This window comes from Strix uralensis, chromosome 4 (assembly GCF_047716275.1).
Source record: "Strix uralensis isolate ZFMK-TIS-50842 chromosome 4, bStrUra1, whole genome shotgun sequence".
Classification (NCBI taxonomy): domain Eukaryota; kingdom Metazoa; phylum Chordata; class Aves; order Strigiformes; family Strigidae; genus Strix; species Strix uralensis.
Genome location: NC_133975.1, coordinates 60,562,867 through 60,575,807, shown reverse-complemented (window position 1 = coordinate 60,575,807; position 12,941 = coordinate 60,562,867). Strand labels below are relative to the sequence as shown.

General features: G+C 46.4%; 1 protein-coding gene across 1 annotated transcript; it reads right to left on the bottom strand.

The window, feature by feature from the left end:
- Positions 1–66: 66 nt before the first annotated feature.
- Positions 67–12,754, bottom strand: HGSNAT (heparan-alpha-glucosaminide N-acetyltransferase). Its single transcript, XM_074866940.1, has 17 exons — positions 12,639–12,754; positions 12,197–12,336; positions 11,566–11,687; positions 10,534–10,603; positions 9,815–9,884; positions 8,605–8,711; positions 8,061–8,137; positions 7,405–7,435; positions 6,344–6,504; positions 5,848–5,963; positions 5,026–5,147; positions 4,300–4,426; positions 4,065–4,151; positions 2,793–2,870; positions 2,606–2,676; positions 2,357–2,469; positions 67–1,334 (listed from the first exon to the last, which is right to left on the bottom strand). The coding sequence occupies exons 1-17, from the start codon at positions 12,720–12,722 to the stop codon at positions 1,153–1,155; spliced, it is 1,758 nt and encodes a 585-aa protein (XP_074723041.1). The 5' UTR covers positions 12,723–12,754; the 3' UTR covers positions 67–1,152.
- Positions 12,755–12,941: the final 187 nt, after the last annotated feature.

Sequence of the window (12,941 nt, the reverse complement as noted above, 5' to 3'; positions counted from 1 at the left end):
TAGACCATTATACTAAGGTGTGCGTCTTGGTTCTTTCTGTCTTTATACATACACAGAAAACATAGCAGGGTCTTTCAGGCTTTTTATTAGCACTAGTTTGGAAATCACAGCATGAGTGAATTTCCTGAGTTTCCAAAAACTATTGTCTTACATTGAATTGGTCTGCTATCTCTTCCTTTTTGGCTGAATTCTACCTCTATTGCTGGTTTTCAGATTCAGGGCCCTTACGTAAATCCATTTATAAAGAGGATTGCTTTGATCCAACTTTGGTAATATCCAAGTGATTATACAAAGTCTGCACTCTTAGAGTGTAGCACGTGAAACTCAGACCTCATCCATGCTAGAGGTACGTAACACAAAGGCCCAGAACATGCACAAACGGGCTGCTAAACCTGTAGCAGCAGTGTGCTGATTAATAAGCCAATGGAAGAGATCTTTGGCAGCAGGCTTCAGCAGGGTCCTAAACCTAAGGTTTTGATCTGAGACCAAATTGGAAGAACACAATGAAGAACGATCAGTTGAGTCACCACGTTCCGCAGCACACTGTAGCACAGAGGTGACCCTGAGCTTTCTCAGCCACAGCACTGCCAACCCAAGTGCAGGGCTGAGGATGCTGCCAGCGTTCCCAAGTCGAGAAGATGGCCGAGTTAAGTGTGTGCCAGTAGCCAGCGTGGTGCAGGCATGCGGCAGGTGCCAGGGGTATGTACAGACCCCAGACTACGTGAGTTAGGGGGTGCCTTGGCAGGTGCAACGGCTGTTACCACAGTCCTGTCTTGATAACCCCTCGCAGTCACCACCCAGATCCCTTACAGTTCCTTTTGTAAGCACCATCAGGCTGTCTTTGACTGCCCAACTGTTGCAATATCTTCAGTTTCTCTATATGAAGGAGGGAGATCAGTAAAATATTTACAAAATACAGAAAACAGAAGGAGCAACTGCAGAAGACTAGTAAGTATTTGCTAAATAGGAAAATACTGTCCCTTAAGTCACATAAAAGTCTTGATGTCAACTTCCATGGCACTGTAAACTTGAACTAGTATCCCTTTTTAGTAATACAGCCTAGCATGAGTGGCAGTATTTCTATTGCAGGCTAATCCACCTTATGCACTTGTCCCATCAGAATCTAGGCCCGCTACGCCTTGACCACCTCTATCAGATTTTCAAGAATATCCTTCTCCTGTAAAGTAAGTAAGATATTATGACCCAAAGAGTTGTCGCAGTGAGGTTTTGAGTCAGATGCTCTGCATGGGATTGACTGTCTTGCATCTTCCACTTGAAAGGGAAATAGTTCTCAAACACTTCATGTCCAATGTAGACCAGGATTGAGTTCATTCCTGAAAGTAAGCACAGGTCATACCATCTGAAAGAACAGATATGAGCTTGCTTTGGAGTAAGCAGGCAGAGGCATGCCAGGCTTACCAAAGAGAGTAGCACCGAGACAACAACAGCTAATCACAACAGCTAATGTTACTTGCCTCAGACACGCTACACGTGTTTTCAAATAATCTGATGGGTTTTCTCCCGCAAAACGTTTATTGAAAAGAAATATAGATGACCTATACGCTAAATTGAAAATACAACCAAACTGGCATCCTGCAATTTTACTGACAAGGAGAATAATCACAGTTATTGTCTTCAGGGTGGCCAAGTGCCAACCTATTTGGTCAGACCTATTGCCTTTGCAAACAAATGCTGACTGCCCTTCAAAGCTCTGGGATTTCTGGTAGGAGATATGATACCACACTGTCGCCCTCCCCATCTTCCTGTCCAGACACCAAAGCTACTGAAAGGTTCCCTCTGCTGTGGGTTTGCATTCTGCACTCAGATGTTTTTCAAGAGCCCAGTGTGGTTAAAACCACAGTGGGATGCTTTGGGAGACAGGCTTATCTAAAAACACAGACATAGAACCTACACAGCTGCCCAGAGGATTTCATCTTCCATGTCTTCAGAAGTGGTATGACTCTGTTGACAGGCCTTTGAGTTTCCCATTAGGTTACCCAAGTCTCAGCAGTCCTCTCCAAAACCAACTACAAGCCAGCCGTGGTGTTTTGCTTGGTACTAGGCAGCTGTTCCCTGGGACCTTAACTCCAGACCAAACTGAGAACAGTCATTGGGCAATAGCAGCTCCCAGCCCTCATTTAAAAATGTGACAGTCCTTCTCTCCTAAATATCTGGACTCAAGTGTCCCAGTTCTGTGAAAAGATTCAGCTCAAGTAAATCATTTTGGCATCCTTCAGGTTACTTCATTCTAAATTCCAACTCTTTTAAAGACAAGGGAAGCATAGAAAACATAAAAGGATAGTACCAGTGCAGAAAGAATTGAAAGGAATATGTTTTCTGCCATGATTTTACTGACCTGGGTAGAAAAATGGAGCACCTGACCACAGTCTCTTGACATCCACAAGGTAATATATGAGCAATAAGAGGATGAAGGCAAAGCAGCTCATGGTTGTCACATAGGATATTGACCTACACACATTTTCAGTAGAAAGATTATTTAGAGAACTGTGACACAGACATCTCAATATAAGAAAGGTAAAACAATTCTCCAAGGTAAAATAGTACTTTCACAAAATCATGCTAAAAGTTGTATCTTGTTGCTTACCATAAGTTCTTGTTTATGGGAATAAACCCTTCTTCTTTAGAACATTTTGTCAAAATAGCAGAAATAATTCCCTGAAATAGAAAGTTGCTAAAGTTTATATAACCAGTGCAACATGTTTCAGAAATACTAAGTTTGCGTTGCTTAAAAATACACGTCCATTACGGAGCTACATAACTATCTGCCTTACCATTACTATGCTCCATATGACGAACCGACTCATGATTTGTTTGTGCTGGTCTCTGTAGAACAAGATTATTTTTCCTGCCTAATGTAAAAAGAATACAAAAAATGAATTAATGCCTGTAAATGTAACTACATTTCAAGAGCCAGATATATTTGTCACCAGCTACCTGTGCTAAGACAGAGAACACGAATAGGATTTATATAAACCGAGTGGCTGAAAGGCTCAGAATGGGAACTCTGCAAAGAATGGACACAGATGGCGAAAATACTTAAACGCAACCCACTCAGCAGCAGAGGTGCACCTTTGCTCCCTTCCTCACTACTTTACCACTGAGGAAGGGGATAAGCAGCTGTGTTAACACCATGTGACTGGAGATCCATCTCCCTCAGCAAGGACTGCATAAAGGAACACCACCACATCGACTCCCCAGCCAGCCCCAACAGCTTCTCCACAGCGCCACGTCACACCCTGGCCTGCTCGGAGCACACGCTCCTTTCCACGCACCACTAACCAACATGTCCTGATGACTCACTCATTCCTCAGAGCCACGCTTCTGTTCCCAGCTCTGTCCCGCTGAGATTCCCTGTCAGTTTTTACCCAGTGCTACATGCAGTAACATTCCTTTCCCAGGACAGGAGTTTCAGTTTGGTTACAACTGTTGCATAGACACAAAAGCCAGCAGTGACTACCTAGAACTGCACTCAAAAGTGTCACAATACCCTGTTTTAAACACATGAGCTGTGAGCTTTTGATGTTAGTAACAGTGATGTGAACCCCTGCCTCCCTCGTGCCTGGGAAGGTGAGCACGCCCACAGCACCTATGCAAGACGGCTAACACTGCATGTCAAGCGGAAAATTGGCAACGGAGAACATGTACAGCTGTGACCTTTAAAACCGTATGTTTAAAATGAAGCTGTGAAGTCTATGCATCTCTTGGCCCTATTTTCCAATATGCAGAGCCAGCTTACTCCCAACATAAGCCCAACCTTAAAACAAGCGAAGGAGGTTTCTGGGTGGAGATTTTGCAAGATTCTTGTGTCCATCCCTTACAAAAACTGCAAAAAAGTCTTAGTTTATCTAATGCAAGCTACTGCCAGGTTAGATTCCACTTCTCTGACACTCATCTCAGGCTAAGTCAGCCTGATAGCATTGCTCTGGAAAAGGTTTTGTTAGAACCAGTCTCAGCCTTGAATAAAGAAACCAAGTTGCCTCCCTGCTTCCAAGATTCCTTCAAATCTTCCTATTATAGCACACAGCCAGAAAGAAAAAAGGTACCTGCAGTCCCAGAAATGCCATAAAAATGGTATTTATGGTCCCCAGGATCCCTTCAGGATCATATGGCATCGTTGTCTGGTAAATCACCTTAGGGAGAAAACAGTTGTTACAGGGCATCTGAGCAACCAGTCTCCTTTCTCTTCCATCCCCCTGCACGTATCATTCCCCAGCCCTTCCTGACAGCTATGTTCAGTGCTTGCCTGCAGCTTCATACTGCAAACCAAAAGCTACTTACACTCGAAGAGGGATGCTGATATATATGCTTTTCTCCAAGAAGCAAACGATCAATGTAACCAGCCGCTCCTCCAGTGCAGTTGGGATAGTTTCCAAAGTCTCCAATGCCCCCAGGACCGAGATAGCCCCTAGGACAGAAGTAAACAGGTTATGGCACAAAGTGTTGGTACGCTGCACCTGAATAGTAGCTGGTCCACTGGCCAGCACACTAAATGCCCGATGTTTTCCCTGGCCAGAAGCACACAGTGAAACACAGGTCCTGCATGACAGTTGGCTGGTGGCCACCCTGTTTTGATCATCCCAGTGCCATGAGCAGCTGGGTTGTGAGGGGACAGGCACTAACAGGAGCCTAAAGCAATGCTTCAGTTCAGGCCTGGCTACCCAACCAGCTGCTCCACCTGCTCTGCAGGTGCTGACCCTTTAAAGGGGCAAAGATAGAGACAGGGATGACATTGAGATGATCAGATACTGCTGTACACAGACCTCGGGGAGATTTTAATCCTCTTCTTTATATAGAAAGGAACAACGATGTCACCTTTATGACACCTAGTACTTTAGTACCAAAGTAAAGAAAGTTTTTTCACATGATGAATGCCTCCCTTAACCCTGCTGGCTTAAAAGCTGTCCTCTTCGTTCTTTCCCTATGGCTAATAAAACATATTTTCTACTCAGTAGAAGAAAAACAATCTGATGCCCTATAGAAAGTAGTCTGAGTGCAGAGTCTTACCTGGGACAACCTGGCACTGGTAACAAAAAGGTCAGGCAGAGCCAAATCACTTCTAACATCAGAATGAAAATCCACTGTGGCCAGTAGGGGAGAATATCCTGCAGAGCAGGACAGGGCGTCTCCTGTGTGAGATGGAGGGAGCGGGGTATTAGCTTGGCAAGTAAAAACCATGCCCTTGGGGACATCCTGTACTTCCTGGCAGACAGTCCCCCAGATACAAGAGGGAGCTGTTGTCATTACAAAACTGGGTTCTACCAATGGACCTTTCATCTTCACAAATGATTTCCAGACACTTAATTACTTGGGGGAGGGGGAGAAACAAACCAAAACAAAAGGCCACAATGTTTTTTAGCTTGGAAAATGTCAAAAGGAATTTTGATTCATGAGTAGAACAAAAGCCTTTTGGGCAAACAGACTCCAGAAGGGCCAAAAAGCAGTATTACTTTCCCCTGCTGTGAAAACACACTGCCAAAATTAACTGGACAAAACACGGGCCACGGGACTCAGCATAGAGATGCCTGTCCCTGGCGTCCTTTGGCGGTGGAAAGTCATCAAAAGTGCCTGGGAATGCCTGCTTCTAAGTACCATCTGAATGGATCAATGAAATCCTCAAATACAGCAAAACTAGATGTGATAAAATGCAGACTGGGACACTGAAGGGTGCATGTTCCCTGAAATTTTTGCCAGGTCACGCTGCACTACACATCAGGTAAGATGGCACATGTTTTCTCATCATTTCTCATGTGTTCTTTGTGCCCAAAGAAGAGCAAAAGCTCCCAAACCGTACTCCTGTATCACTTGTCATCTCCCCACGTAACTTACCAAGGCCCTGCTCTCAGCCCCAGCTCTTGTAAACAGAAGTTCTAGAGCAGCAACTACCAGGTATGTGAATCCCAGCCTCTGGAGCACCCCAGGAATACGCAGATTATCCCAGGACACTGGAAAACATGCAAGCAATGTGGAACAGGAGCAGACATGGGCTCTTTAATAAATGCGAAATCTGCCCTTCTCCAGGGAGAGCTGAGACCCACCGTACCTGCAGGTACAAGGGACACCACCACTCTGCCACCCCACTTTCTGTAAATCACAACCCTGGGCATGTCACCACTAAGATGATAAACAGTGGTCGGCACAGAGGTCAAACAGAGAGAACTGCGTCAGTGCAGAACTGAACTGCATTCTACAGGGAGGATACCATCAAACTGCCCCCATGCAGTTGGTCAGTACAGCAAGGCTGACACTGTTTTCTCAACAGCCCCGCCAAGGAGGCAAGAACAACAGCTGCAGAAATGCAAGGAAGAGAGCAAGTTCCACTCACACGGTCCAAGGCAGTAATTGGGATTCACAACTATGATTCCCAGCAGTATTAGCAGAAAACTCCTCCAGAGGATTTTCCCAAGCACCTTCCGCTTGGAACTTCCCCACCTCAGCATGGAGCTCAGTGACAACGATATTGATGTCCCCATGATGAACACAAACCTGGAGAAGAGAGCGGATGGGAAATGGAGCTGGATGATGTCTCATCACACATGTGCGTGACAGCAAACACTAAAGCTAACAGAGTAGCCTGCATTGCCCCAACAGAAATGCATGCATTGAGTGAAATTAGAAAACCATTTCCTCTGACTGCTAGGAATTCCCAGACAACTGAGCTTGCACATTGGGACCTTTCCACCTCTTTCAGTGGTCAGTTGAGGCAATAAAGTTCAGGGAGGTAATTGCATTGGTCTTTCTGCAGCAATACATACGCCACCAAAAAATTCCATTACCCAAAATTAAATTAGCTTCTTCAGAGCAGTAAAACACAAGCTGCAAATCTATGATTCAAACTCAGAACTGACCTGCTCCTCCCCTCTACATTAGGTTCACAGTCCCAAGTCCAGCTCCCATCTCCAAGAGTAACCACAACCGGTGTGTATTTTAGAGAAGCATGCTAGGGGCAGATGGGATAATTGCTTTCCCACAAGACTGCTCTCTGGTTATAGAGAGACTAACTTAATCCAAAATTCCCTTGGCTATTTTACCTCTGGACACACATCGGTCCAGCTTTGAATCTTGCCAGATTAAGTGCCTTCAACACAGTAGCATGGCAATGAGCTCCTCATGGATACTGCACTTCCACTGCCAGCGTAGCCCTGGGCCTCCCACTGACATTCTGTGCGGGGAGCAAGGAGGATGCTGGGCAGCCAAAAGCACTTAGCTCTTCTACTGGTTCATAAGGATGATGCTGTTATCTAGAGGGGCAGACTCCTATCCACTGTTTAACACAAATTCACCCCTCCAGATACATTTCCACATGGAGGCAAGGTGCACACAATGTTCTCCTCGCTTAACATAAAGAATCACTTGACACAAGAACTATTCTTCGGGAAGACTTACCATGGAAACACCAGATCTGCCACTGTTAATCCTACAGAGAAATACAAAGGAACACATTATTTACCTCGAACCCTCCCTAAATTTTAACAACATTATTGTTGAGTTTCCAGAGGAATTGCAGGCTGCTTGCAATTATTTGATGCCCCAAAATCTAAAAGATGTTATAAACAAAACTTACAAAGAGCTAATCATCTTGCTTCACTGCTTTTACCATTCTTCAAAAACAGGGTCAGAACTGATTGCCATGTCTTGGAAAAGATTTCAGGGATGGGATCCTTGCTATTCTCTACTAGGGCAGCACGATGCCCGACCCCTTCCCCATCAGGTTGCCAATTAAGGCATTATGTTTGTACAGCATCGAGCACCATCAGTTGACTGTTGTCATTATGCAACACAAAAAAGTTAAAGATACGAACTGGTGTCAAAAATGAAAAGATCACACAGACTGTGATCAGAAACCATCCCGTCCCTGTGACGAGCGGGACTATAGACTGCTTTGCCCGTTAACCTGACAGGCCAGAAACCCTACTGAGGCAAACCGGCACAGCGTCCCAGCCTTCAGCTGAGCAACAGCTCGCTGCAGCAGCTGCAGAGCTAACCATATCTAGATACTGCTGCAGTTAAAACCCAGATAAACTGTTTCAATTGTACTTTACCATTCCAACTCTCATGCTTGAAGAACCAGTATTTTCCTCCTCCATAGTTAACAAACACCATAATTATAAGAGAGAGCCTAAAAAGACAACAAACACACACACAAGTATCACATGTCAATGAAATACATATATATGAACACATAGTTAATGTTTACCCCATTAAAACATTTCTAACTGTGAGATATGGTTTATTTTATTTTTAAAGCATGATTATATACAAGGTTCCCAGCTTTGCCAACCAGGAAGCAGCGTTTCAAAGATCATGGGTGGTGGTGAACCAAAGTAAGCTCCTTCACATAACATTTTCGCACTGAACATATGTTGTTCTTTTCCACCCTCTGCCACAACTTTAATGTTTCCTCAAACTAGATCAACTGCAAAGTGTTTTGGAAAATCCAAGAATTAAAACCTTGATTATCTTCCAAGTAAAACAGACCCCCTTGAACCATCCATCTGCTATATATTTCCATACACTGTCAAACCACCATTGGAAAAATCTCATTCCCCTTGGAAGAGCTGCTGTTGAGCAAGGTCTTACACTCACCCTCGGAATGTGTCCAGGGAACGCAGCCGCTGCCGAGAGGCTGTGCTCCACAATCGCGGGGTGGGATCACTGCTAACGGAGTCTGTTGTGTTCGGGGACCCGAGCTCCTTCGGGAACAAACCAGACACATGAAGGGCATATCAGCAGCTGCATCAGCTGCCTAGGGAACAGAAGTCAGCAAACCGCATACTTTCACATACTGTGTTTGTCTTTGTTCTCCCCATCTTCCTCTTCCTTTTGTTTCCCCACTTGCTACTTCTAACCCCTTCATGGCTCCACCATACTGCAGTAATATCTGCAGATGCTCCACCCTCCACCTCTGACCAGGGTGGAAACAACAAACGCAGTGAAAAGAGCCTGTGTTTGAGACTCATGAGAGTTGGGTCCAGTCCAAATCAGCCATAGACTTGCCATCACTGTGAGTGCTGCTTTACAACAGAGCTGAGCAGATCCAGACTCTCAAACAGGATCCATCCCATCCTGTTGGTGCTTGTCTGACACCACAGAGAGGCTGTTTAGAGAGCTAAACTAGCAGAAAATGAATCCTTTTAAACACAGGAGTGGCTAATTTCCAATCGAGTTCCCTAAATCACTCTGATCAGCCCCAGTGACAGCATAAAGAAGCAGACATTGCTGTAATGCAGCTATGGAGATGAACAACTACAAGAATTGCTGCAGAGCTCTGCTTCCAAGTCTTTTGATTCTAGACAGGTTTGGACCTCCTAGATGTAGAGCCCAGACTGTGATGATCTATCTATATTCTAGTACAAAACACGGCTCACCCAGAAATGCCAGCTCTAGGGCTGCCAGAGAGGTCTTGACTTAAGTCCTGCTAAAATTCCTGCTGTACTGGAAGCAGACATGAAAGATGGCATTTCTTCCCTTCCTTTACATTGTCTATGTCAGAAGGAGACAGTGTTTTCACCAAAATGTTTGCTTCAAGGGAACTAAAGAAGGCACAAAATTGTATGTGGAAGACTTGCAAGAGCTCTACTGGGAATCAATCCACTAAACTTGCATGGAAAACCAGGCTAGCACTCCCCATTGATACAGAATTGCCTGTCTGGCATCAGTAAAAGATTTGCCAAGAGCAACATGCACAGGGCGAAGATGATTAGCCATAAACAAGTCCCTAGATATCTGGATAGTGTGTGTTCCTCAGAGGTGAAAACACTGTGGAATGTAAATTAAAGATACTGTGGTCACTCACAGAATTAATTGGACGATCAGTTTCTCTGCGGTTCAGTTTCTTGTAAACCCAGTTTCTGACTGGATCAATTCTGAAAATTAGTAACAGTTTAAAACACAAAACAAAACAAGAAGTATTTTATAGCCAATTTCATCTTAATATCAACTATTTAGCAGCATAAATCAAAAGTTGGGACAGTCCCCATTTCTGTTTTCCCAGCTCACATATGTAACGCTGAGATTCAGCCAGTACCTGGGACCTCAGTTAAGTCCAGCTATGTAATTACACTGCCACAAGCTCAGGTTCGGGGCTTTATTCTCGGGTTGTTTACAGGCAGGGATGGCTCACGTCATTCAGTACCCAGGATGGAAGGCTGCATATGCTACACATGCTTCAGTCCCACTGACTTGTATTGTGGATTCAGGGCTAGACCCAGGAACAAGTCACGGGAGGCTGAGGCAGGGTGTGCGCGAGCTTACAGTGGACGTCAGCTGCTCTGCAGTAACCGCTCTACACATAAGCTAACAAGGCTGCAAGATATTCCTCAAGGGAAATCGTAGCACTCTATTTATTATCATTTGGACAGCTACCACAGCCTTACGTGTACATGGCAACCTGATAACAGGATCTGATCTGCAAGCAGGGCTATGGTGGGACTCTGAAGCATTATTCACATGTGTGTTTTGAAACTGGCGGGCCCACTTCACGTGTGAGGAGGTATTACAAGACTGTTCACTTACTTCATAAAAAGGCGCCCAACAATCAGGATAGCAAGGATCCCCATGTAAACCAGGAAAGCAAAGAGAATAGCTATGTGAAAGAGAGAAGAACACGACTCTATAAATGACCTAACAAAACCATTCAGCAGCTGGGCTTGGCCAGGCAAGACACAAACATGACAAAAAACCCAACTCACCAATCACCACACCACCTTCTCTATGCAATACATATCCCCAGCCCAAGTCCCAGGGAAAAAAAACCAAAACACAACAAAACCCCAAAACAAAAGCTGGCCAGTTTAAAAGTGCAGCTCAGTGACTGCACATCTCAGTATAAAAAAGGCAAAATAAAACTGCACTGCATCACAAGGCAATGGTGAGAAAAGAGTCAATGTGCTATATGTTCTGAAGAAGAAACTAGAGATTTAGAAACAGCCTCAACATGAAGATGACAGGGTAGGGGGTAATACACCAAGTTTGTGAGCATGGAGAATTTTTCTTTACAGCTGGAAAAGTGGAGGGACTGAAGAACAACCTAACTTAAAGGAAAAGAATGGAAGAGACGTAGATGAGAGTTTGAAACAGCCCTGGAAAAAAAAGAGATGAACAAAAAAGCAAGATGTGACGTTTAAAACGAAACGTGCAACAAAAAAAAATATGAACACTATATGAATTGTATCCCATTTTGTGAGAGAAGCAAGACAGAGGGAAGAAGAGGAAGGATTCTGTGTACATACATAAACATGCAGGGAAGCAGGAACCAACTATGAAAATATCTCCCTCTGGACACACATCCACAGATTTTTCTGGGCTAATCCCTGCTGCAAAAAGGTTGTGGTCATGCAGTATAGCATGTGAAGAGGCCTGATCCTGGTCAGGGCCTCAAGATAGATGTATAAAACATAAGGACGTAAGATGCTGACAGAGAAGAGGAGCAAGCCCATGACACATCTTCAGCACAGCACGAGTGGCTGCACAGACTTTTTAGGAATTTGGTTCTGCTGGGAGACATGCACGTGGTAGAATGAGAGGGGAAAACAGAGCATTACATACGGAGGTAGCTGTTGATAGGGCCTTCATTGATGACTAGGTCACAAGAAACAGTTTTGGTGCTTGTACTTGGGGTCTTTACCACAAGGGAATAATTGCCAAACTCTCCAAAATGATACTGAATCCTGCAAAGGATAAAGGAAATGAAACTTGCTGAGCCATCCATCCCCACTATGTGCAGATACCGCAGCAGCATTTGGTGGGCTGTAAGCCTGAATGCCTGTAGGAAAAGCAAGCTGAAACCTTGGTCTAACAGCGTGATCGAGCAAGGAGCTGCCTGGCTCTGCCTTTGCCAAGCATTACCCTCCCCTAAACCAACACAGATGCTTTACCACACGTGCGCTGCCTACTACATCACTTGTCTTCTTGGACTACATACTCTCTGCAAGAGATACCAGGTGCTTGCCCATGCTGGCTCATTGCATACCACTTCAGCTCCTGCTTGCGCCTAGATCCTTCCAGCACAATTACAATGTACGCCACAGTTACAGCAGTGGGGGGAAGACTGAACTCTAGGTCTAAACAGTCAGGAAAAAGGAGGCAATGAGCGGGCAATGAACAGGTGCACGACTTCAAGAAAGAAAAAAATGTAGGACAGAGCTATCCAGGTGTTCCCTGGGGCTGGGCCACGTACTTGCAGAGCTCTCTGTCACCCACAGAGCTGTTGAGCAGCAGGGTGAGCGGATGCTGGGTATCGACCATTACCGCCGCCGTGCCCGGACTCCTCAGGCTCCCGTTGCTTGGCGGGACAAACGCCAGGAACTGATACAAGCACTGTGGAAGAAGAGGGTGAAGGGAGCTCGTTAGTGCCAAAGGAGAGTGAAAAGGGGTCCTGCTTCGCCCAGCGGCACAGACTGGGAAGGTGCCCAGACGCTGGAGCGGCTCCCACTGCAGGGCCTCCCGGCGTGCCGCTCGAAGGTACAACCGAGGCGGAGCAACCCAACGAAGCCACGGGGAGACGACAGAAAAGCCAAGCAGCCCGGCCGAGGGCCGGGGCAGGGCTGTCAAAAGCGGAGGCCAGGGGGTGCCCGCCCCACACGCACACGGCGCAACCCTCCGCGGCTCCCTCCGCTCACCTGGTGGCAGGAGCCGGAGAGGGCGGCGAGGCGGAAGCCCTGCGCGGGCAGCTCGTTGCGGACAAGCAGCAGGGCCTGGTCCATCCGCCCCGGGGGGCGCCGCGCTGCCGCCGCCCCCCCGCGGGGCCCGGGCCCGGGCCCGCTGCCCTCCGGCGGGCCCTGCCCGTGCGGCTGCGTGAGGCCGGGCGCCATCAGCAGGGCGCCCAGCGCCGCCGCCGCCGCCGCCACCAGCCCCGCGGCCGCCGCCATGTCGCTGCGCTCCGCCCCGGGGCGGCGCCGCCGCCGCCGCCACCGCCCTGCGCG

What these genes read in the sequence shown, in the direction of transcription:
- HGSNAT (XM_074866940.1), bottom strand. Translation starts at nt 12,722, where the DNA reads ATGGACCAGGCCCTGCTGCTTGTCCGCAACGAGCTGCCCGCGCAGGGC. An exon ending in GGTGACAGAGAGCTCTGCAA is followed by an intron (nt 11,688 to 12,196) that starts GTACGTGGCCCA and finishes TATCCTTTGCAG; the next exon opens with GATTCAGTATCATTTTGGAG. An exon ending in ATCAGCATCCCTCTTCGAGT is followed by an intron (nt 4,152 to 4,299) that starts GTAAGTAGCTTT and finishes TTTCTCCCTAAG; the next exon opens with GTGATTTACCAGACAACGAT.